Raw genomic sequence first — 24,454 nt, 5'->3', positions numbered from 1 at the left:
CATCTTTGATGGCTTTTCACAAAGCCATCCGAATTCGCCGGTATTTCTGAAACTTGTACAAACTGCATTAGAAAAGGCACAATTCAGCCATATCGTATCCCACTTCTGATGCTAGATTAGCATCAGTTGTATAGAGACAATAGAGTCAGGAATCACCTACTGAGAGCCTAAACCTTAATTCGTTATCAATAAGCTAGGGCGTGGTTGAAGGTAGAAAACAAAATAAAAGATTGTATAAGGAAATAAACTGTTTTATTCAGGGAAAAATCCCTCCATATCAAAGTTTATCTTTACCATTACTTATTGCTTTATCATTAAATAATTTATTATTTCCTTTAAGAAAAATCTACCGCCAGTTCGAAAAAGCATATCTACCGAGAGAAAGAACTGGCAAGAAAAAACTCGGCGGTGTCTATTCACAATTATTGAAAAATAGATACAACTATGGTAGGTATTACCATAACATATCCAACCCACATAGGGTATAAGCATAAACTATTACAAAGGAATACCAGATGTATAACAAATTACACATTAACCAACACATAAAACAACATACATAGTATAACAATAGAAATATAAAATCAACAATATTCGTACCTGTAGGTATGTCACAGCTTCTTATTAAAAATAGGAAAATTAATGATGTCTACCGTCAAAGCAGAGCCATTTATAGCCCTTTGGCTACCCTTTCCATAAGTATAATGATACCATATAAAACTCAAATTCAATAGAGTCGACAATAGAGATTAAACTTTAGTTTTAAATTTATACACTTCAAAATTCCACATTATACTCTATTTAAATCTACAATTACTTTACTTCTAAAATATAATAAAATCAATTCACCATGTAAGACCTTTGGATTAGCTGCTATATATTATCTGTTACGTCTGTAGTATTTTGTCTATCATTTTGACGTGCCTCTGTTTACAAATAAAATGTCAATGGTTTAGAATTAATTCTTAAGCAAAATCTAAAGAGTTTAGTAGCAATTTCAAGAAATAAATAGCAACTCTAACCATTTATCTTATACGCGCATGACGCCTGAGGCGGCCGGGGGCACCCGCGTATTATCTTACGTCGGATAGCCAGCTCTCAACTCATAGATCACCCGCAATCATGAGCGCTTAGCAATGAGAAAACCCCCGTGACCCAGCGGTGCTTTGTCGTTTACGGAATTTCACGGGTTCGCTAACTATGGGCCGTGGCTATAGTTACCTACCACCCTTTAGCGTCACGTTACGATGCCGTGTAGAAACCAAAGGGGTATGGGTTTAATTAAAAACTGCCATACCCTTTCAGTGCAACGGGGTGATTCGGGGTCTAACATTGAATGATAGCCACCGAGCTCATTTGTAGGGTTCCGTACCTCAAAAGAAAAACGGAACCCTTATAGGATCACTTTGTTGTCTGTCTGTCTGTCAAGAAACCTACAGGGTACTTCCCGTTGACCTAGAATCATGAAATTTGGCAGCTAGGTAGATCTTATAGCTGACATTAGGGGAAAAATCTGAAAACCGTGAATTTAGGGTTAGATCACACAAAAAAAAATTAAATTGTGGTCATGACCTAATAATTAGTATTTTCAACTTTCGAAGTGAGTGACTATATCAAGTGGGGTATCATATGAAAGGTCTTCACCTGTACATTCTAAAACAGATTTTTATTTATTTTTATGCATCATAGTTTTTGAATAATCGTGCAAAATGTCGAAAAAATACCATTGTAGTACGGAACCCTCAGTGCTCGAGTCTGACTCGCACTTGGCCGGTTTTTTACTCGAACCACATTAAGTATGTACCTACTGTGCTAACCATATCAACTACACATAGGTATCAGCTTGAATTCCGCATGATTGTACTTAGTTTCACATGGTGTGTCTCTTCTTAGAATAAGAAGAGTTTAGCCCACGGAGTAGGTACAAAATATGACCATAGTTCACCACGCTGGCTTTACACATGATGATGAGAACATCGCAGTGCCCTTATTATAAGCTAGCTGATGCCCGCGACTTCGTCCGCGTGGAATTAGGTTTCTTAAAAATCCCGTAGGAATTTTTTGATTTTCCGGGATAAAAAGTAGTCTATGTCAATCTCCAGGTTTTTAACTATACCCATGCAAAAAATCACGTCGATCCGTTGCTCCGTTGCGACGTGATTGAAGGACAAACAAACAAACGGAAAATCAATGAGTTCCCACGGTAATTTTAAAAACCTAAACCACTCGAACGAAGCCGCGGGCATCAGCTAGGTTGTAAATAACTCTCAGAGACCCAGATTTCCTCTCTTTCTCTCATCGTTAGAGCAACCACATGACCATTCTAATAAAATTCAAACTTCCTAAGTTAAAAAATCTGCTCTAGGTAGGTATAGGTTTAGGTACCTACCTACTACGTAGGTTTATAGTTGTACAATAGGTAGGTATCTGTATAAAAACCTGCATTAACTTGAAAAGCAATTTATTTTATCAAATAGGGCAACTAGGAAAGTTACTTATTTGGCCACGCCTACCCAGCGAGGCGGTGCCACGCCCACGCCACGCCACGCCCAGGGGAGACAACCCTGTTACATAACACTTTCCTGGGGGGTAGGGGGGGTGAACGGTTGTCTTTATTATAAGCATCTACAGACTTACCAACTTTATTTAGGTAACTCCATCCACCAAAAATCCAAATCAAAATATAGTCCGTAAAAAATGACTCCTCACGCACCATTTTAACTCTATGGGCCAGCTGTAATGTCAAAATACAAACTACGTTTAAAATAAGTATTAAAATCGTACTTTTGACTTGAAATTTGACACAAAGTTAAAATGGCGCGTGAAAAGTTAAATTTTACGCGTTATGAGTATTTTTTATTCAATTAGGTAAACTTTTACAAGTTGTTTTGAATAGTCAAATGCATCTACCACTGGTTCGGAATGCCTTTCCTACCAAGAAGAACCAGCAAGGAACTCGGTGGTTGCTCTTCTCAAAGAGTTTCCATTACTTATGGTTCGGTTCCACTATCGGGATTCGGCAAATGACACGTAATATGGCGAATTATGTCACCAGCGGCAATCCTATCCGTTCGCGCTAAGCCGAATCGTTGAAACGAATACTTATAGATTTTTTTTTAAATCCCATGGGAACTTTTTTATTATTAGCTTCAACTCAATTTGTTCTACTTTGATGATAGTTAGATGATAGTCGACTTGATCAGGCCATCTGTAGATGCTTTAAGTTACATTTAGGTACCTTTGCCCATTTTCCAGGGGGTAAGGAGGGGAGGGTATACGTTAGTCTTTAAGACAGGATTATTAAATTTATCTCTGGCCCGGGAAGATGGCCGACGTCTCGCTAACAAAGAGACTGCGTTTATGTCCAAATAATACGAAAACCTTTTAAATGGGTATATAACTATTAATACCTATTTAATTTTTATACATGGCATAATCTTGTACCTATATCAAATATTTGAAAAGAGCAACCGCCGAGTTTCTTGCTGGTTCTTCTCGGCAGGAAAGGCATTCCGAACCAGTGGTTGATGCATCCGACTATTCGTAAGCACTTGTAAAAGTTTAGGTTATACGAATAAAAAAGATTTTCATTTTTCATTTTCATTAATAACTTGTCTGGTAGGAGGCTTCGGCCGTGGCTAGGTACCACCCTGCCGGAAAAGCCGTGACGCCAAGCGATTTAGCGTTCAGGTACTTACGTACGATGCTGTGTAGAAACCAAAGGGGCATGGGTTTAATAAAAACTGCCATACTCCTTCCAGGTTAGCCCGCTTCCATCTTAGACTGCATCATCACTTACCACCAGGTGAGATTGCAGCTCCTGTCGGTAACATCAGTAAAACCCAGGCGTTTTAAGGCTAACATTAGAAAATATTGTAGTCTCGCATAAAGCAATAATAAACAACATGGTGAAGGAAAACATCGTGACGAAACCTGCATGCCTGAGAGTTCTCCATAATGTTCTCAAAGGTGTGTGAAGTCTGCCAATCCACACTTGGACAGCGTGGTACCTATAGGCTATGGCCAAACCCTTTCTCACTCTGAGAGGAGACCCGTGCTCTGCAGTGAGCCGGCGATGGGTTGATCATGATGATGAATTGATGATGATGATGATGAAAGTTAAAACGGTAGGTATAATGCCGTCGCAGCAAGCCGGTCCATGGACACTTTGATCCCGATTCCCGGATAATATTGACTTTCCTTTGATCAGTGCACACTGGGTGATTTTATACTTGTGGTAGACTAGCTTATGCCCGCGACTTCGTCCACGTGGACTGCACAAATTTTCAACCCTTATTTCACCCCCTTAGGAGTTGAATTTTCAAAAATTCTTTCTTAGCGGATGCCTACGTCATAATAGCTATCTGCATGCCAAATTTCAGCCCGATCCGTCTAGTAGTTTGAGCTGTGCGTTGATAGATCAGTCAGTCAGTCAGTCAGTCATTCAGTCAGTCAGTCAGTCAGTCAGTCACCTTTTCCTTTTATATATATAGAAGATAAAAGCATGAGTAGAGACAAAATCCGTTATCACGGTTTTAAACCGACTTCAAAAACTCAATCTTTTTTTTTTCTTTTTTTTCTATGTACGTATGTTCCCCGATTCCTTGAAGACGCCTGGACCGATTTTGAAAATTATTTTTTTGTTTGAAAGGGTAGGTATACCTACTTGCAAAATGGTCCCATATAAATTTGGTGATGATCTGATGAACATCTTCGGAGATGGATAATGGAACTCCTCAACGGATAAGAGTAAATTGCTCGCGATCAGTGTAATAGCTTGGTAAACGGTAGATTTTAAAACCAGGCATAGCATAATTATTTTAATACATGAGGCCACTAAAAATTTTGAAATATTTTTTTTTTACAAAAAAAGTAAAGAGTTCCTTTCAATTAACTATGTACTACGTTCTAAGTTTATTTTCTTAATCACAATTTGACTTTTGTTAATTACAGTATACCTACTTATTCGTTTTTAGACAACCTGTGTCGCGTAGGTTATAGACATACCTAGATAATAGGTATCAAATCTCGCGTAGTGTGCGCCGCCGCTTGTTTTAGTAACTCCTAAACACGGGCGCTGTCCCTCGCAGATATTTAAATGAGGATCATCTGTTACTTTGCGCTTTTTGCGCCATCTTGCCGACCCCCTCCCTGCTCTTGACGACCTCTCTGGTGCAGTGGTGAACCTGGTAAACAAGTGGGAGGTACCGGATTCAATTTTCTGCAAGAGAATTTCGGATACAGATAGGATTACATTATTATAATCTGGCTTAGTCTAATCTGGTGGAAGTCGGTGGAGGGAGATCGCACTGAAGCAGCAATGAAGAATTCATAGCCACGACCACTCTGTCAAGAGTGAATGATTGAGAAGAAAAAGAATGATCTGGTGGGACCCATCTGAGGCTTCGGTCTTGGTTATAGTTCCCTTACTGCCAAGCGATTTTGATGATTCCTGCGTTGAAGTATGATTCTTCATAGTTAGCTTAAGCTTATTTAGCTTGTTTGGCAATTTTCAGCTAAAAATAAAACGTTGAATTTCAAATTGGAATTTGTTATACATCGTAAATCAAAGAGCTCTGAAAAACACTCAAATAAAATTGGATAGAAGTGGATACACGATTAGCATAAGACATTACCATAGAGACAAGTTTAGACAGGACAGGTACAAATGCCTGTCGGAGCCGCCTCGGTAGATTGCTGCTACATTGAAATGAGACGCTGAATTAAAAAATAAATCAAAAGAGGATTTTTCCCGACGCGTCGACGACGCGAAATTGGAAAAGTACCGCGCGGGTATATTTTGACACTGTCTCCATTGCTACCAACGTTATAATAATCATAGTCATAATCATTCAATTATTTTGGTCAGATATGGTAGGTAGGTACATGTATATTGTTTACATGGGGTCTTAAAATTAGGCCTAATCAGTTACATATCCTGCCAAACATGGCGTGCAAAATTATTTGAAACCAGCACGAGATAACTTTTACGTAACGAGATAACTTTTAAATAAATTAGCTATCCCACCCCAGCTTTGCAGTTTGCACGTAGGTAAATAGAATTTACCTACCTACCTATAGAATTTTAAAAAATCGGCGAGGGAGTAAAATTTTAAAAATCCCAAAGAAAATAAAAGCCCAAATAGCAAATTTTGTAGATTAATTGTTCTGTTTTCTTTATTTTTAGGGTTCCGTACCTCAAAAGGAAAAACGGAACCCTTATAGGATCACTTTATTGTCTGTCTGTCTGTCTGTCTGTCTGTCTGTCTGTCTGTCAAGAAACCTACAGGGTACTTTCCGTTGACCTAGAATCATGAAATTTGGCAGGTAGGTAGATCTTATAGCTGACATTTGGGGAAAAATCTGAAAACCGTGAATTTGGGGTTAGATCACATAAAAAAAATTAAATTGTGGTCATGAACTAATAATTAGGCTTATTTTCAACTTTCGAAGTGAGTGACTATATCATATGAAAGGTCTTCACCTGTACATTCTAAAACAGATTTTTATTTATTTTTATGCATCATAGTTTTTGAATTATCGTGCAAAATGTCGAAAAAATACGACTGTAGTACGGAACCCTCATTGCGCGAGCCTGACTCGCACTTGGCTGGTTTTTAATTTTTTTCGCGCATTTCTCTTGCATCTTCAGAGTTGATTATTGGGCGACGATTAAAAATTTTAGGCACGCACCGGGAAAACATTTATGTTAGTTATTTGCTAAAAAACAGTTTTAAACATGTTCTAAACAAAAAATTATTTTTATAATTGTTTTTTTTTTCGACGTTTGAATTTAGAGTCAAGTTAAGTTAAGAACAAGAAAACCGTAGTAAAAAGGGCACGCGCCTCCGACAAGATAATAAGAATGTCCCTGTACATATTAAAGCGTCGTACAGACTGTTATACAAACCCCATTTAAATAAACATGATGAAATTGAAAGAAATGCCGTCGCTTGGGGGGAGCTTATTGCTACAAAATAATATATCGGACGAGTAGGCATCTACTTGCCATCCATACTTAATATTATAAATGCGAAAGTATGTCTGTCTGTTTGTCTGTCTGTCTGTTAGACTTTCACGGCCCATCCGTTTAACCGATTTTAACGAAATTTGGTACAGATACCTATAGCTTGCATCCCGGGGAAGGACATAGGCTACTTTTATTCCGGAAATTCACAAATAGACAAATCAAAGAGTTCCCACGGGATTTTTAAATCCTAAATCCACGCGGACGAAGTCGCGGGCATTATCTAGTCTATAATATTTATGAAATGAAATGAAAATTTATTAGATATATTAGATACATAAAGGGCAATACCAAGATTTGGCCTAAAAGTGCCCAGCATATTATTCTTACTTATTGTGAAAAATTATAGGTAGGTATATAATTTTTGTTCAAATTTTTTAAGTTTTTTATACTTCAATATGTATGATACATATATTTAAAACCATTAATTATCAAGTGGAAAAACCTTACTAGGCCTATATAAGTACGATGCGTTTGTACAATTTGAAAATCGATCGTATGAAATATATATATGCCTAGCCTTTTCCCATGTTAGTTGGGGTCGGCTCTCCTAACCATATTTCTCCAAGTTGTTCTATTTTGGGTCGTCATGGGGTCAATTTGGGCTGTTTTAAGATCGTTCAATTATCGATCGTCAAATCGTCGATCAAAATCGATCCTATGAAAAATAAAGAATAAAAATAATTTGTAACATTGAAACTCATATTTTTACCAGTTAATTGCTATATTATAGTTACTGTTGATTTCATATACTTAGTTTCATGTGTGGGCACCTATGTGCTATGCCCGCCTGGCATTCCCCTTTCAAACACTCATTTAACCCAATAAGGGTGGAATTTCGAAAAATCCTTAGTAGACAGGTACCTACTTTTTACAAAGAACACACCCACCAAATTTTCTTGTCCTATGGACTAGCTGTTTAGGCTGTGCGTAAGTCAGTCAGTCAGACAGGACTTTGAATTTTATATGTACCTATACTTAAGTAGGCATAGATATTAGATACAGATACTTCAGGTTTTCACATATAGACATAAGTACCTACCTACTTACACAAGTTTAGAACCCATATTTTACCCTTTTGGGGGTTGAATTTTCAAAAATTTACATAGATGTTGTTGCTGAGAAGGCATAGCATACCTTTTAACACAATAGATTCCCTCGTATTTACCGTATCATGAATTTTTAATCCTTTCAATGACCTACTTCACAATTCACGTTACAAAACGTCATTTTGAAATCTAGCTGATGCCCGCGACTTCGTACCTACGCGTGGATTTAGGATTTTTTAAAATCCCGTGGGAACGTGGGAAAAGACAAAAAGACAGACAGACAGACACACTTTCGCATTTAAAATAGGTATTAGTATGGATTCAAATTAGCTTTAGAGGACAATCTATTCATATCTAACAGATTGACGTGTAAGAATCTAAATATATAAAAGGAAAAGGTGACTGACTGACTGACTGAATGACTGACTGACTGACTGACTGATCTATCAACGCACAGCTTAAACTACTGGACGGATCGGGCTGAAATTTGGCATGCAGATAGCTAAGTATTATGACGTAGGCATCCGCTAAGAAAGGATTTTTGAAAATTCAACCCCTAAGGGGGTGAAATAGGGGTTTGAAATTTGTGTAGTCCACGCGGACGAAGTCGCGAGCATAAGCTAGTAATAAATAATTTCTTAATTTTTTTTATTAAGGCAACACTCAACATTATCCATATTTTGTTAGTTTAGCTATGTTTTTAGGTAATACCTAATCATTTTTTTGTCCTTTGTTTTTTATTTTTACAACTATAATAATAATAATATCTTACTCCTTTATAATAAGAAATATCACGGGTAGGTAGCGTCGTAGTCGTCATCGTTAACCGATAGACGTCCACAGCTCGACATAGGTCTCTTGTAAGGACTTCTACACTAAGTATCCACATCCACGGTCTTGCGCCACCTGAATTCAGCGGCTCCCTGTGCAACTGTCTACCTAGTGAAGGTCTTTCAACGCTATTCATCGTGATTCGTACGAGGCACTCTTGAAAAATGCATAATAAGTAGGTAAGTACCTACTTGTATTCATGCATGGACAATAATTCGTGCAAGTATTCATGGCATGGGTAGATAGATATACTTAGTATATATACCTCCCTGGCGCAGTGGTGAGCGTTGTGGTCTTATTAGTGGGAGGTCCCGGGTTCGATTCCTGGCAGGGGTTTGGAATTTTATAATTTCTAAATTTCTGGTCTGGTCTGGTGGAAGGCTTCGGCCGTGGCTAGTTACCACCCTACCGGCAAAGCCGTGCCGCCAAGCGATTTAGCGTTCCGGTACGATGCCGCGTAGAAACCAAAGGGGTATGGGTTTAATAAAAACTGCCATACCCCTTCAAGGTTAGCCCGCTATCATCTTAGACTGCATCATCACTTACCATCAGGTGAGATTGCAGTCAAGGGCTAACTTTTATCTGAATAAAAAAAATAAAAATAAAAAAAAAACTAATAAGTAGATAGGTATAGGTAGGTAGGTATTAGGCTGTGGCGTGCAGGTCATAGAGGCATAAGTACATGCACTGCGTACCCCAGTTGTAATAACTCAGCATATTTTTCATGATGACCTGCCAGTAAACAGGTTCCTACCTAACCCTACCTTACCTACCCTGCCTACCCTGGCTTAAATGTCTGTGGACGCCACTGGTACTAGGTGTAATAATCTTTGAAAAGAGCAACCGCAGAGTTTCTTGCTGGTTCTTCTCGGTAGGAAAGGCATTCCGAATCAGTGGTAGATGCATTCGATGATACCTAAGTACTTACCTACGTATATACGTTTACTGTAGGTACCTACCTTCTCGTAGAAGTTTATATGAATAAAAATATAAGTATTTCTATTCTATTTTATTCTACAAAGCTAGCACATATAAAAAACAGACGTAGAAAATCCGCAGAAACTGCCGTAGGTAAAGTATACGTCTACGTAATATAAAAACAATCCAATGGCAGAAGCCCAGAAAGAGAAGTAGGTACTTAGGTACCTCAGTGTACGATGAAATAAAACCGAGCAAAAGCAAATAATGTCCGCGAAATTTTATCTCGAACCCGAGTCCAGTAAATATACTGGGAATGAAAAACAAATATCGCTAAAAGCCTCTTGACATGGTTTCCACGCCCCGCCCCCTCGCCGCGCCCCGCCCACCGCACGCCACGCCCACCCATCTTGTTTTTATCCACTTTTATTGCCACCACGTAACTACTACGATCCCTCTCCAAGTTACTTGGGTGTTTTTAAGACTCGTTTTATTAGTTTTATTGCTAGAGAAGAGTTTTACAGACGTACCTAGATATTTACCTATAGATAAACTAGCTGATGCCCGCGACTTCGTAAGTACGCGTGGATTTAAGTTTTTGAAAATCCCGTGGGAACTCTTTGATTTTCCGGGATAAAAAGTAGACATGTCCCTTTCCAGGTCTTAAACTATACCCATGCAAAAAATCACGTCGACTCGTTGCTCCGTTGCGACGTGATTAAAGGACAAACCAAGAAACAAACAAACACACTTTCACATATTTATACCTAATAGGGGTAGTGATGAAAACCGGTCAAGTGCGAGTTGCACTCACACACGAAGGGTTCCGTACCATCATAAAGATAATAAGTAAGTAGGTATAACACTTTTTTTGTGATGTTGGTACGTCTATAACCAGAAATTCACGGTTTTAGGATTTCTCCCTTTAGGTAGGTAGATACCTACTTGTGCTATAAGATACCTATTGCTACCTACCTGCCAAATTCCATGATTTTAGGTCAACCGGAAGTAAGTACCCTATACCACATCAGAAGATAGGAATAATTATAGTACTAACGTACCTTACAACTAAGTGATCCTATAAGGATTCTTTTTTCTGGAGATACGTACGGAACCCTAACTACTTACGTGATGCTCGCGATTTCACGTAGATTTAAGTTTCTTAGATTCCCGTGGTTTTCCAAGCTCAAAAGTTTCTCGGTGTTCATCTCCGGGATGCGAACTATCTCTGTACCAAACAAGGGTGGGCCATACCTACCTAGAAAAGATTTTTTTGAAGACACGTTTTTGCGTTCGTAACTAAGTAAGTAGGTAAGTAGATACCGATCAGTATCTTTTGAAAATATTTTGGAGAACTGTAGATATGCGTGCCCGAGATCGAATCCTGGACTCCCCAAAACATAAGACGCCGAAATCTTTAGGTAACCCTATTCTAACACTGCTTTTTCATTTTTAGAGTTCCGTACCACAAAAGGAAAAAAATAACCCTTATAGGATCACTTTGTTGTCTGTCTGTCGTGTCTGTTAAGAAAACCTAAGTATAAGTATGTATAATAGGTGGGTACCTAAGTACTTTCCGTTGACCTAGAAGGCTAGAAGCATGAAATTTGGTAGGTAGGTAAGTAGGTAAGTCTTATGGTAAAGTAAAGGAATAAATCTGAAAACCTTGAATTTGTGGTTAAATCACATGTCAAATCGAATTAAAATTTAAAACCACCGCCAAGGGACTTAGCGTTCCGGTACGATGCCGTGTAGAAACCAAAGGGGTGTGGATTTAATAAAAACTGCCATACCCCTTCCAGGTTGGCCCACATTCATCTTAGATTGCATCATCACTTACCACCAGGTGAGATTGCAGTCAAGGACTAACTTATTGTAGATACCTATGTGAATAAAAAAATTAAGTACGTAAACTTAAAAAGAGCCACGAGGGTTCCAAATGCTCTCTGTTCTGAGAAGAAGCCCACAACAAACTTAGCTGGGTATAAAGATGATATTTAAGTTTTCCCTTTCATTTATACGAGTTTATGGATTTAAGATCAAAAACGACATAAAGTTCTTTTGAGGAGCAGCAACAAAGGGCCTGCTATAAAAACAAACGGTTCCTCGCAATATTTGGCGGATTACACCGCGCATCGATCGTGCGCCTCCTGCATTAATGCATTAGCCTGAAGGTAGGCGCCGAGCACTATTGCTGCCCTACCCGACACAACCTGAAGCGATTTGAAAATATTTTTTTCGTACCACTTGCTCAAAAAAATGTCATTCAATGCCACAAAAAGCGTACATAACAATAGTCATTTTTAATCTGTTAAAAACAGGGAAAGAAAATTGTACTGAATTTCATTCATCCCCTAGGGAGAGAATGTGATTTAAATTTGGAATACTTAGGTACCGAAATTTATACTGAACTTTTTTTTTTTTTTTTATTTATTTAGATACAAGATAGCCCTTGACTGCAATCTCACCTAATGGTAAGTGACGATGCAGTCTAAGGAGGGAGCGGGCTAACTTGGAAGGAGTATGGTAATTTTTATTAAACCCATACACCTTTGGTTTCTACACGGCATCATACCGGAACGCTAAATTGCTTGGCGGCACGGCTTTGCCGGTAGGGTGGTAACTAGCCACGGCCGAGGCCTCCCACCAGACAGACAGACTACATCTATGTTTTTTTTTAATTAGGTACTAACATAAAGAATGTTTAACAAATCCAATTTAGACACAGCAAAAACCACGAAGGTTTACACCATTGAGTTTGTATATAAAGCATTATACATCTTTTTGAAAAAGGAATACGCATTTATTATGCAGTTATGATTATTAAATAAAATTACGAAAACCGACGAGGCCGTATGAGCTTGATGCCTTTGCTTTTCCGACAAAAAAATATTAGTCTAGGAATTTGCCGCGTTTTTATTTTCTTCAAATACATAAACGTTAAGTTTATTTTAATTTATTTTAGTAAATAAGTTAATGTTCTAAAAATACGTTTAATAAATGCTTATATCATATTATTATTGTGTTAATTTTTTCGCAAATGGTACGAAAAGTATAGTATTTACCTCGGTGATAAAGCTGTCTTAGGGTACCTGTCCACTGAAGCGGAGCGAAGCAGAGATGTGTTGAGCAGACCAATCAGATTGTCGGTAAATAACGTGATAATTTTATTCCGTCATCTGACAAAACTCTGATTGGTCAACTATATACGTCTCCGCTCCGCTCCGCTTCAGTGGACAGGCACCCTTAGGGTGCCTGTCCACTGAAGCGGAGCGGAGCTCACAGGCTCACAGGCAGCTTACAAGGCTCGGTGATAAAGTCTTGGGTGAACTTAAATCCCTCGCTACACTCAGGACTCGTCTTAAATCCCTCGCTTCGCTCGTGATTTAAGTTTTTAACACCCTCGCTACGCTCGGGAGTAAACCTCAAGTCCTTCGTTACGCTCGCGATTTAAATCGTCACCCGCGACAGAAGACACTGCTTTATCCCCTTGGTTAATAATCTACTATTTTTCTTTCAAGCTTTTTAGTGTAAGTCCTTCTAAATCCACACGGATTAGGAGTTCAGTACCTTCCAGCATCAGGATTTAAGACTTGGGACTTAGAATTTAATAACAAAGTCTATGCTCGGCATTTACAATGTTATTTCACCAGGAACAGTTCGTGAATCTCTATGGTTTAGGAATGCTATACCATGCATCATCAGGTTTGAGGATTTCGGACTTGAAGTGTAATCATAAAGCCGTAGCTTGATACCTAAAATATCAATTCACCATCAGAAATTCCCGAATCCCCACAGCTTAGGAGTTCAGTAACTTGCAGCATCAGGATTGAGGAGTTAGGATCCGAAGTTCAATGGTGTAACTGTAGTCTATGCTTGGCACAAAAAATAATATTGCATCATCCGCAGTTTCTGAATCACTATAGTTTAGGAATGCTGTATCATCAGGGTTGAGGAGTTGGGACTTGGAGTCCAAGTATGAAGTCGTTGTTTGATACCTACAACATTAATTTCACTGTAAACACTTCCTGAATCTTGATAACTTAGACGAGCATTAATCCTGCAGCATCAGGATTAAAGAGTTGGATCCAGAAACTTAAATGGGACCACCACGGAAACTTCCTCTGTTGGCTAAAAAAAAATTACGAATCGGTCCAGAAACCTCGACGAAAAATCGATGTACATACCTACATAAATAAAATAAAAAATCGGGCTGAATTGAGAACCACCTCCTTTTTGGAAGTCGGTTAAAAATGAAAACATTACACTCCTTTTTTTGGGATGTCGTGCAAGAAAATCTCTTGTCGCTTATGACTCAAAATCATGGTGGGACCCTAAATTTATTCTTAATAAAGCGGCTGGAGGCCGGCCGGATGTATTTTTTGATATCTCAGTGTGAAGACGAGCGGGCAGCGGGCAGCAGGCATTCTCTGTGGAGGCTTTAATGGCCTCTCTATGGCGAGGCTGCGATCATGAGGGATCAATTTGCACTCGATATTGCCCTATTTGCGACCTTCTTTAGTTATTTTCTATTTTATGAACAGAATAGAATATATTTCTATTCAAATAAACTTTTACAAATGTTTTTGAATCGTCAAAATAATTTAGGTACCAATGATCTACTATCTATTTCACTAGTGGAAAGGGAAACACACACAAACACACATCACAGAAACTTTCTCTGTGGTTAGGATTAGGTTAGTAAACAAAAATGTCTTATTGTAAGTAGAAAGATTATAGTATTCTGGACTGGGTAAAAAATAATTTTTCTCCAGTTCTGGTCAAGTGGTACCTACATACTTGGGAGGCTTCGGCCGCGGCGGGGTACCAGCCATCAGATGCTTCGGTGTTGCCGTGGGCCGTGACCCAGGCACCAGGCGACGCGCAGGTGCGCCGCGCCGCTGGGTTCTTCGGCCGCGGCTATGCCAGGTCGTGACGCAGATTTTTTTTCTTAAAGTAGTGCAACCCTAAAGATTAGATGAGACAAACCTACATTTTTACATGAGAATCTTTCGAGGAAAAATCAGTTTGAGGATATTTTTTGATATCTCAGCGTGAGGACAAGCGGGCAGCGGCGGGGATCTACAGTCTCTGTCTACACATGTTACAGAAAATAAATAGGTAAGTTGAGTAAGTTTGTAAGTAAGCTACTTTATTGTACCTATTACAGATTATTATCTAGATTCTAGATAATTCATGGAAAAAATCATGGTCTACGAGAAAATGAAAAACAACCTCCCCATAGGCGAAAATTACTTGCAAAAAATATCTAAGTAGGTAAGTACTGCGCTCATTGAGCCGGCAGGGATTAGTCGGGATGATGGCAAGAGACCTGATGGATTGACGCTGGTTCCCTGGGAACGGGGACGGGCGCTAATGTGGGACGCAACTTGCGTTGACACATTGGCCCCGTGTCATATCAGGAAGACAGCATCAAGACCGGGAGCCGCAGCAGAAACAGCTGAAAACGGCAAGCGGCGCAAGTATGCCTCTCTTATAGAGAGTTACATTTTTGTGCCGTTTGCCGTGGAGACCCTGGGGCCATGGAGTCTTAGTGCTAAAATTTTTTTACGAGACATTTCACCGCGGTTAATAGCCTCATCTGGTGACAGAAGGGCTGGCTCATTTTTTGCGCAACGGATCAGCCTGGCTGTCCAGCGCGGAAATGCAGCCAGTATTCTTGGCACCATTCCACGCGGTCATGATTTATATAGTAATTAGATAAGGCTAACTCTAAGTTTTATTGTAATAATAATAAAAAAAAAGGTAAGTACTTAAATTGATTATTTTCCATTCCTGTTTCGCTGTACAAACTTTTATTTTAGCTCTTAACAAAACAATAGGTAAGTAGGTACCTACAGTAGGTACAGCAAATAAATAGAACTGCGAAAGCGAGGCAAAGTTAAACAAGCGCTCTTAACAAGAGGAAAGAAAGAAAATCCGATTTACAAACGCATTTGAATAAGAAGGAATTTGAATCGGAAGCACTTTTTATTTTTATTTATTTTTATTCTCGTTTCACTTTGCAATTTGCATCTTACATTGCAGGTCTTTGAGGAGGTAAAAATAACTTATATACCTACCTATTTACATATAGATAGTTCGCGACTGGTCGAGATGGCAATCGGGGTATGAGGCGAGCTAAGGGGACGCCCAACGCACTATCCCGCATCGTGCTGGATGTCACCACCCCGATTGCCATCTCGTTCTCATTCGGACAGGAGACCCGTGCTATGAGCCGGCGATTGGTTGTTGATGATGATGATGATGATGTTTTAACTTTAACCTGCGGCAAATTGCTAAATATTGATAAAACACCTAAAGATCGAAACCAATATTGTAAATAGCTTCACATATTTTTAGGGTTCCGTACCTCAAAAGGAAAAACGGAACCCTTATATAGGATCACTTTGTTGTGTGTCTCTCTATCTGTCTGTCAAGAAACCTATAGCGTACTTACCGTTGACCTAGAATCATGAAATTTGGCAGGAAGGTAGATCTTATACCAGTCATGAAGGGAAAAATCTAAAAACCGTGAATTTGTGGTTACATCATAAGAAAAAAAATTAAATGTGTTCATGAACAAATATTGCTATTTTCAACTTCCAAAGTCAGATAACTACCTATACCAAGTGGGGTATCATATGAAAGGGCTTTACTTCTACTTAAAACAGATTTTTATTTATTTTTAGGCATAATAGTTTTTGATTTACTTAACGTGCAAAATATCGGTAAAATACGATTGTAGTACGGAACCCTCAGTGCGCGAGTCTGACTCGCATTTGGTCGGTTTTTTATTGCTATTATTCCACCACAATATAAAATGCGATATCAGTGATATCACCTCCGATCGCTATAACAGCAATCACACAAATTAAACTTTATTATACTTGAAGTGACCCAATAACCGCACACAGGACATAGAAAACAGGAAATTGAACCGGGATAGAATCGACGCCCTCGCTGGCTCAACAATACGAAGCGAAGGCCGCAGTCTACTACGCTGGCGCGCTGGCACGCACGCGGTTTGCCAATCACACCTTTGAGAACATTATTGCAGCATTAATGCTGAGCTGGGGCCATTTCATCCTGTGCCAAGTGGGTGCAAGAACTCATTTTAAATTAAATTACCTAATTATTAAGTATTTTTATTACCTACTAACTACTACCTAGTAACCATTAATTTTAAGTTTGTTTGTACCTTAGGCATAAGATGAATAAACTAGTTTTCTTTATTCTTCTTTTTTCATTATAGAGAACTCTCGGGCATGCAGATTTCCTCACTGTATTTTCCTTCACAAAAGCAAGAGATTTATATCCAGCTGTGGACGTCTGTTGGTTGATGACGGCGACAACGACAAGTTAGCCTCTACCTGCGATCTCACCTGGCAGTACATAGTATATTACCCGCACGTCACCAAGGCTCGGCCGCACCGGGCTAGCGCGGGGGCTGTGCGGAACCGAACCCACGACCTCCGATTAGGAGGCGGACGTCCTACCCACTAGGCTATCACAGCTTCTTATCCAGCTATAGTCCGCGACAGGTTGAGATGGGGTTATGAGGCGGGGGAAAGCCGGGCACACCCGCACTGGGTTAGCGTGGGGGGCGTGCGGGTGTGCGGGGAGTGCCCTACCCGATTACCACCTCGACCTGTCACGTACTATAGAATATAGCTCATAGACATATGTAATGTGTACTAAGTATTTTTAATCCATTGAAGGTTTCCTATACGAAAAATTATTTTGCTACTTATCATCAGTGACGCAGCAATGTACCACCAACCAATGTCATACAATGAACCAGAAGCGTGCAACATGCAGGAAAAGCCAGCCACCAAGCAAGCAGTACGCACCACCACCAGGCAGCACCACACAAATCCCAAAACACACTCGACGCACGGTCGTTCATTAGTATCTAAGAGGTGGCGCTGATTTGTTTGGTTTCTAAACCGTGAAAAATTTTGTTCGCTTGACCATATCTTGTCATTTGACATAATGCATCATCTTGGCATAATGCTGAGCTGAGACCCTTTTTTCGGGTTGTGCCACACAATATGACAGTTTGTTCCGGCGCTTCTTTTGCTTGTTCTCAGGTGGAAGAAGCGCCGGAATAACCAGCTCTTAGCTTTAAGTTGTGATGTGTGCCACAATTGTATAAATAAACGTCTTTTCTTTCTTTCATTTAAATATCGATGCTCTTGGCCCTTTCCGCCACGCCGCGCGCCGCCGCGTACGCTATAATCAACTGCTCTAATCGCCATAAGCAAACAACAGCACGACATCGCCATAAGCTCGGGGGCAATCGGAAATGTGTCCTCTTTGTGTGTCCACAATACCGCCGGTATATCTAGTGTATAGCATCGATACCGCGGCCACAATACCGCCGGTATCTAGTGTATACATCGATACCCGCCTCGTCTGCTCACAATGCCTCAATACAAACATTTTGATGCCTCGTCACCTTTATAACCGATTACGTTTTCTTCAATACAACGCACGGAGGAAAAATGAAAATGAAAAATGGATGAGGTAACATTTTTTTTAATAGAGATAGCAAGCAAATGAGCAGAGCAGAGCATGAACGAGTCACCTGATGTTAAGTGACTACCGCCACCCATGAACATTTGCAGCACCAGAGGAACTGCCGATGCCTTTCAGGAATTTGTTGATCCGCCCCTTGAATAACCCCATATGGTTGTAATCTAAAGGGAACACCGCCGATGGAAGTTGATTCCACAGTTTGCATGTGCGTGGAAAAAAGGATCTTGTCCAACGGTCAGTCGAAGTACACCAGACACCCAGGTGGTGTCTGGTGTACCTACTTCAATTGCTTATGATGGCGCGCGGTGCGGTTGTAGAAAAAGGACGGTGGAATGAGGTCAAAAAGCTTTTATAGATAGATAGATAGAACACACATAGAGAGCTTACATCTCTGCGGTGCTTCAAGCTTTCCAACGAGCCGGTTAGTTTGGGATCGTCCACAAGTCGAATAGCCCGCTTTTGGATCCGATCAAACGGAAGGAGTTGGTACTGGGGTGCTCCGGCCCAAAGTTGTGAGCAGTAAGTACCTACTCCATATGTGGGCGGACTTGTGTTTATTACATACATACATACATACATTTTATTTACGTGACTGGCAACGCAAAATAGTGGTTATGTGTGTTCATCAGTCTATATCTTATGTTATTGTTTTTTTTATTTATTCAGATACAAGTTAGCCCTTGACTGCAATCTCACCTGGTGGTAAGTGATGACGCAGTCTAAGATGATAGCGGGCTAACCTGGAAGGGGTTTGGCAGTTTTTATTAAACCCATACCCCTTTGGTTTCTACAAAAAAAAAATTTATTCCTTTGTAGCGCTGGCTCTAGTACCTAAACGCGTGGACATATTTTAATTATTCTAATACCAATAGATTTGTCTGTTGCCTCGATTTTGAATCCTCGGAGTGCTAGGTAGGTACTATAGATTTTAAAGTTATGAAAAAACTACTATGAATAGAATAGAATAGAATGTTTTTTTTTATTCATGTAAACTTTTTACAAGTGCTTATGAATAGTCAGGTAGTTTTAACTTACCACTGGTTCGGAATGCCGTTCCTACCGAGAAGAACCAGCAAGAAACTCGGCGGTTGCTCTTTTTAATTTTTCAATTTACTCACATTATGGTGCACACTAGACGCCATAATATTGGAACAAATGGGTTCCCATATTGGGTTTTAAAGTTTCGTTTTACTCCTAACTCCTTAATGGCATATAGAGACTAAACGCAACGCTGAAGATTCCTAGCACAAGCTGCCCAGCATAAACACGCATCCACCGTTCCCACCTCCTAGCAATTTGCGTAAAAACCGTCAAATCACGTCGATTAGTGGCCGGTGCTCTACAAAACTCATTGTTGCCTTCTACAATGATCCAAACGATCCTCGAAACGTTACACAATTCAATACCGAGCGGTGTTAACATCGTCATTTGTACGCGTCAACCCTTGACGGTATTTAAGGGTGAATGCGAAAAAACTGATACCAGTTATCTATGGAGATTCGATAGGAAATCACATTTTCCGAAGCTTGAGAAATAAGTTACCTCCTCCTTTCTGACGTCCGCGTCGGTTAAAAGGTGTTATAAACTGTGTTAATTAAGTAATCATTAATTAATCAAAACCCTGAACAGAATCTAATCTTGTTATCTTGAAGAATTTAGGTCATGAAAATCCTACTACGAAATTATACAGATTTTCTAAAGTTACTGAAAACTCTTTTTTCAGATCCTAATAATTATTGGTGTTTAAATTTTGTTGTACCTAATAACAAAAATCTAACTACTTGCCATAAATTTTTGAATAGATACTACTTACTACTTACTGACCTAAAATTAAGTGAGTAAGTATATCTACAAATCCTTGGGAAAAAACTCATTTCAGTGTGCTTAATGACTATTCATTTTCATATCCAACGACAAAAGCAGGTGCTAGCTTAATAACTTGTAGTAACTTCTGGCAGTGCTTGACTCAAATTCAAAATAAGTTTCAGCTCAAGTCCAAAAAACTAAGCTTACATAAAATTTGCGTTACCAGCAAACAAATCACAAATTCAAATCAAGCATGAATCCACAAATCGAACCTTTAGATCTCTCAATCAAAAGCAAATCTCGCAAAATGGTGAACGTAATAGATTTCAAATTCCTCGCTGGCCTCAATGACCACTTGGTGAAGTTGTACGAGCGAACCAACCTGGTGGATAAGGGTTGTGTGGCTCAGAGGGCGAGTGTGAAGAGTGTACTGCCTTGCCAAGTTTGCCTGAAGACTTTCGACCGACCATCTTTACTCAAACGCCATATGCGAACTCACACAGGTATACTTAACTAGGTCGTCGTCGTTCTATAGAAGCAGGCGTTACTTTGCGGAAGTCCATGATATACAATGAACCAAAAGCTTAATTTGCTATAATCCGCTGAAACAGGTCGAATCTGTAAGGTCTTCATCTCCTGAGGATGCTCCGGTGTCGGGGAGAAACGTGCGTCGAGTGTGTTTTGGGATTTGTGTGGTGCTGCGTGGTGGTGGTGCGTATTGCTTGCCGAGTGGCTGCTTTTCCCTGCATGGTTAGCAGTGGGAGAGCAGGTGGTGCATTTCGCATGCTGCATGTTGCATCATACAGATTCGACCTATTACAGCGGATTATAGCAAATTAAGCTTTTGGTTCATTGGTTGTAACGTCGTCAACTGGTAGACATCCACTGGCTATAGGTCTCTTGTAGGGACTTCCACACGCGGTCTTGCACCACTGGGATCCAGCAGCTCCCAGCAAGATGCGACTTGTTTGATTTCACCTACAGTCTACGTAGTGGAAGGATATGCCAACACTTTGACTATGTACTCGTACCTATTGCCACTTCAGTTTCGCAACCCGTTAGACTAGACTTGCTGGTTATTCTGATTGTTCTACAGCTGATCTCCTCATATCTTTTATGTTTAGAAAATAAACAGGCTCTGGTCACAAACAAACAAGGCAGTTCAAGTCTCTTTAAAATGAAAATGAAAATATATTTTTATTCAACTAAACTTTTACAAGCATTTTTAAATCGTAAGGCATCTACCAAGAGTTCATCGTCATTACAGAATACTACTTATTTGGAAATCTAAAATCTAAATTATTGTCTCTGGTCTGGTCTAGTGGGACTAGTGGGAGGTTTCGGCCGTGGCTACTTACCTTACCGCCAAAGTTGAGCTGCCAAATGATTTAGTGTACCATCAGTACGATGTCGATTGCCGCGTATAAACCGGTAGCGGTATGCGTTAAATATCTGTAATGATTGATGATCTAATAGGTACACTTTGCTTGCAGGCGAGAAGCCCCACATTTGCAACGTGTGCAGTAAGGGCTTCAGTACTTCCAGTTCCCTCAACACACATCGGAGGATACATACAGGTACCTACCTAGTACCTAGAGTAGGTATTCCTATACATACTTAGTAAGAGACAGTATTTTTTATTTTATATCACGCTCTTTGAACTATGAACCCTGCATATAGAATAGAATATGTTTTTATTTAAGTAGACTTTTTACAAGCGCTTTCGAATCGTCGGGTAGTTTTAATTTACCACTGGTTCGGAATGCCGTTCCTACCGAGAAGAACCAGCAAGAAACTCGGCGGTTGCTCTTTTTAATTTTAATTTTAATTTATATATTGCTACTTCAGTTACCTACTCTGGTTCTTCTACAGATCGCTACATTTCTGATTTTAGTAATAGTTGTAAGATAAAAATCCATACTAATATTATAAATGCGAAAGTGGGTCTGTCTGTCTGCTAGCTTTTTAAAACCAACCGTGCAACCGATTTTGATGAAATTTGGTACAGAGTTAGCTTATATCCCAGGGAAGGATCCGGAAAATTAAAGAGTTCCCACGGGATTTTAAAAAACCTAGATCGACGCGGGCTTCATCTAGTGAAGGAATAATTAAATAAACTGCAATAAACTGTTCAGGCGAGAAACCGCACAAGTGCCCGGAGTGCGGGAAATGCTTCACGGCCAGCTCCAACCTCTACTACCATCGGATGACGCACACTAAGGTGACGCACATGTTTACATGAATAGACACATCATCATCTACAACAGATACATGTCCACTGCGGGACATGGGTCCCGCCGGACGCCTGAATCCAGAGGCGCCCTGCGACTCGTCCGATATCATCCGTCCACTTAGTGGATGGTCTTCCAACGCTGCTCTTTCCAGCACCTAGGGACCCCAACGTCTATCGGTTTTTCGAACCATGTGATGTGAAGCTTTGTAATCTGTTGATGTGTGTTTGTGCAGCTGATCCCCAGATTTCTATCAGGTACTCCAAATGCGACTTAGCAAGGGCGTTATAAATGATTGTTCGGATTTTAGGTGGAATGCAATTTGAGACTTTTCGTAATGCTCCTGTGAGTGATTTTAGATCTGTTTAGAATACTATTATTTATCTGAAGTGGTGTGTAGTTAGGTATTTTTTTGTTTTTGGCACTGACAATCATGTAAGATGCTTTAGTTGTATTAATTGTAAGTAGATTATGTAGAAACCATTCATTTAATATATCTAGATCCTTTTGTGCTTGTGTGATAACTTCGTGAATAGCACTCTTTCAAGCAAAAACTACTGGACGGATTAGGCTGTTTGGTACACAGACAAACTACCTTAGAGGTTCGTATCAGAAACGTTTCGTGCAAGTAGTTTTACAGTACGCGGCAGAAAGTAATGTATATAGACCTTTAGGAGACCTTGAGGATTTGTAGAGCATTCTCTCTGTCGTTGAGACCGACAAAACGTCATATAGGTATGAGTGACAGAGACAACGCTCTAAAAAGTCGAAATGTCATTCTAAAGGCCGATGTACATTATTTGCGGCCTCGTAAGTACTGTACCTACATTTCACAAGTGCGCGTGCCCCATGCTTTTGTGTCGCGTCGTGTCTGTCTGCTAGCTTTTCACGGCCCAACCGTGATGAAATTTTGTACAGAGATATATCTTGCATCCCGGAAAAGGATATACTTAGGCTACCTTTAACCCTGGAAATTCAGAGTTCCCGCAGGATTTTAAAGCCCCTAAATCCACGCGGATGAAGTCGCGGGCATCATCTATTTTTTAAATAAACGTTTTCTTTGTTTTTCATTTTGTCTTCACAGCGCCCCGTCCGCGCGCCCGGGGCGCTTGCTACCTATATCAAGACCCTTACATTTCCATTTCAGAACAAGCCCCACAAATGCAGCTGGTGCCCCCGCTCGTTTCCGACGCCCGGCGAGCTGCGCGCGCACGTCGCCTCGCACGCGCACGTCGCGCGACACAGCGGCGGCCTGGTCGCGCGACACCCGCGACACCTGTGGCCCGCGCCTGTCGCCATGTCTCCCGCGGTCCCTAGGTGGAGACAATCGCGAAATTATGTCGACTACGAATAAGTACCGAATAAACCTTGATAAACTCAGTTTTATGTACTTTGATACTAATACCTACAGTTGGAATTGGTGTGACCCCGAAGAATGCCCCTTGCTTGAGTTGAGGGTTCGATCCTATGCGAGGTTATGTAATCCGGGTCCGAGAGTTATGTGCGTTTTAAGCAATTAAGTATAGTGATATAGTTCTTGCATTTCACGAGGGCGAGTGGCTCATGCTTGTGTTAAGTTGTATCGATATAAGTAAGGTAGGTACAATGTATGCGTTTGCGAGCGCTTGCTCGCAACTGATTGGTCCGACATGCACACACACACGTTCTTGCAATTCGCGAAAGTTCACTCGCTTTCGTGAATTGCAAGAACTGTACTTACTTTAATGCTGAAGGAAAAATCGAGAGGAAACCTGCATGCCTGAGTTCTCCATAATGTTAATATAGTTTGCGTTAAACTTTTAAAAGCTATTAAAAAACTTGTGGCTGGATATTAAAATTTGTTTATTTTATTTGCATTAAGGATAATGCAAATTAGTAAGGTTCAATTTTTAATGAAAGTTTCTAGTATACTAGTGGTTTAAAATTTGTTCCTTGACGCAAACTGTTAAGGTTCAATTTTGAATGGAATAACTTCATATCATAGTTATTTAATCAAACAATCTTTTGTGTCTGTCTAGAAACTTCCAAAATTATTTCATATAAGAAAATAA

At 40.0% G+C, this 24,454-nt stretch overlaps 1 protein-coding gene across 2 annotated transcripts in view; it reads left to right on the top strand.

The window, feature by feature from the left end:
- The window catches only part of LOC117982082 (zinc finger protein 22-like), a 35,452-nt gene extending 11,001 nt beyond the window's left edge, over nt 1–24,451 (top strand). The window contains exons 1-4 of one of the 2 annotated variants that reach the window (XM_034968368.2): nt 20,426–20,675; nt 21,666–21,749; nt 22,308–22,393; nt 23,551–24,451. In XM_034968368.2, the coding sequence (XP_034824259.1) occupies nt 20,426–20,675; nt 21,666–21,749; nt 22,308–22,393; nt 23,551–23,757 (627 nt within the window). In that variant the 3' untranslated portion in view covers nt 23,758–24,451. Of the gene's footprint in view, nt 1–20,425; nt 20,676–21,665; nt 21,750–22,307; nt 22,394–23,550 lie in introns of those variants that run through there. The other variant, XM_069498825.1, reaches the window with a different exon arrangement.
- Nucleotides 24,452–24,454: the final 3 nt, after the last annotated feature.

This window comes from Maniola hyperantus, chromosome 5 (assembly GCF_902806685.2).
Source record: "Maniola hyperantus chromosome 5, iAphHyp1.2, whole genome shotgun sequence".
Taxonomy (NCBI): Eukaryota; Metazoa; Arthropoda; class Insecta; order Lepidoptera; family Nymphalidae; genus Maniola; species Maniola hyperantus.
The sequence above is the reverse complement of the archived record's forward strand: the minus strand, read 5'-3'. Positions and strand labels throughout refer to the sequence as shown.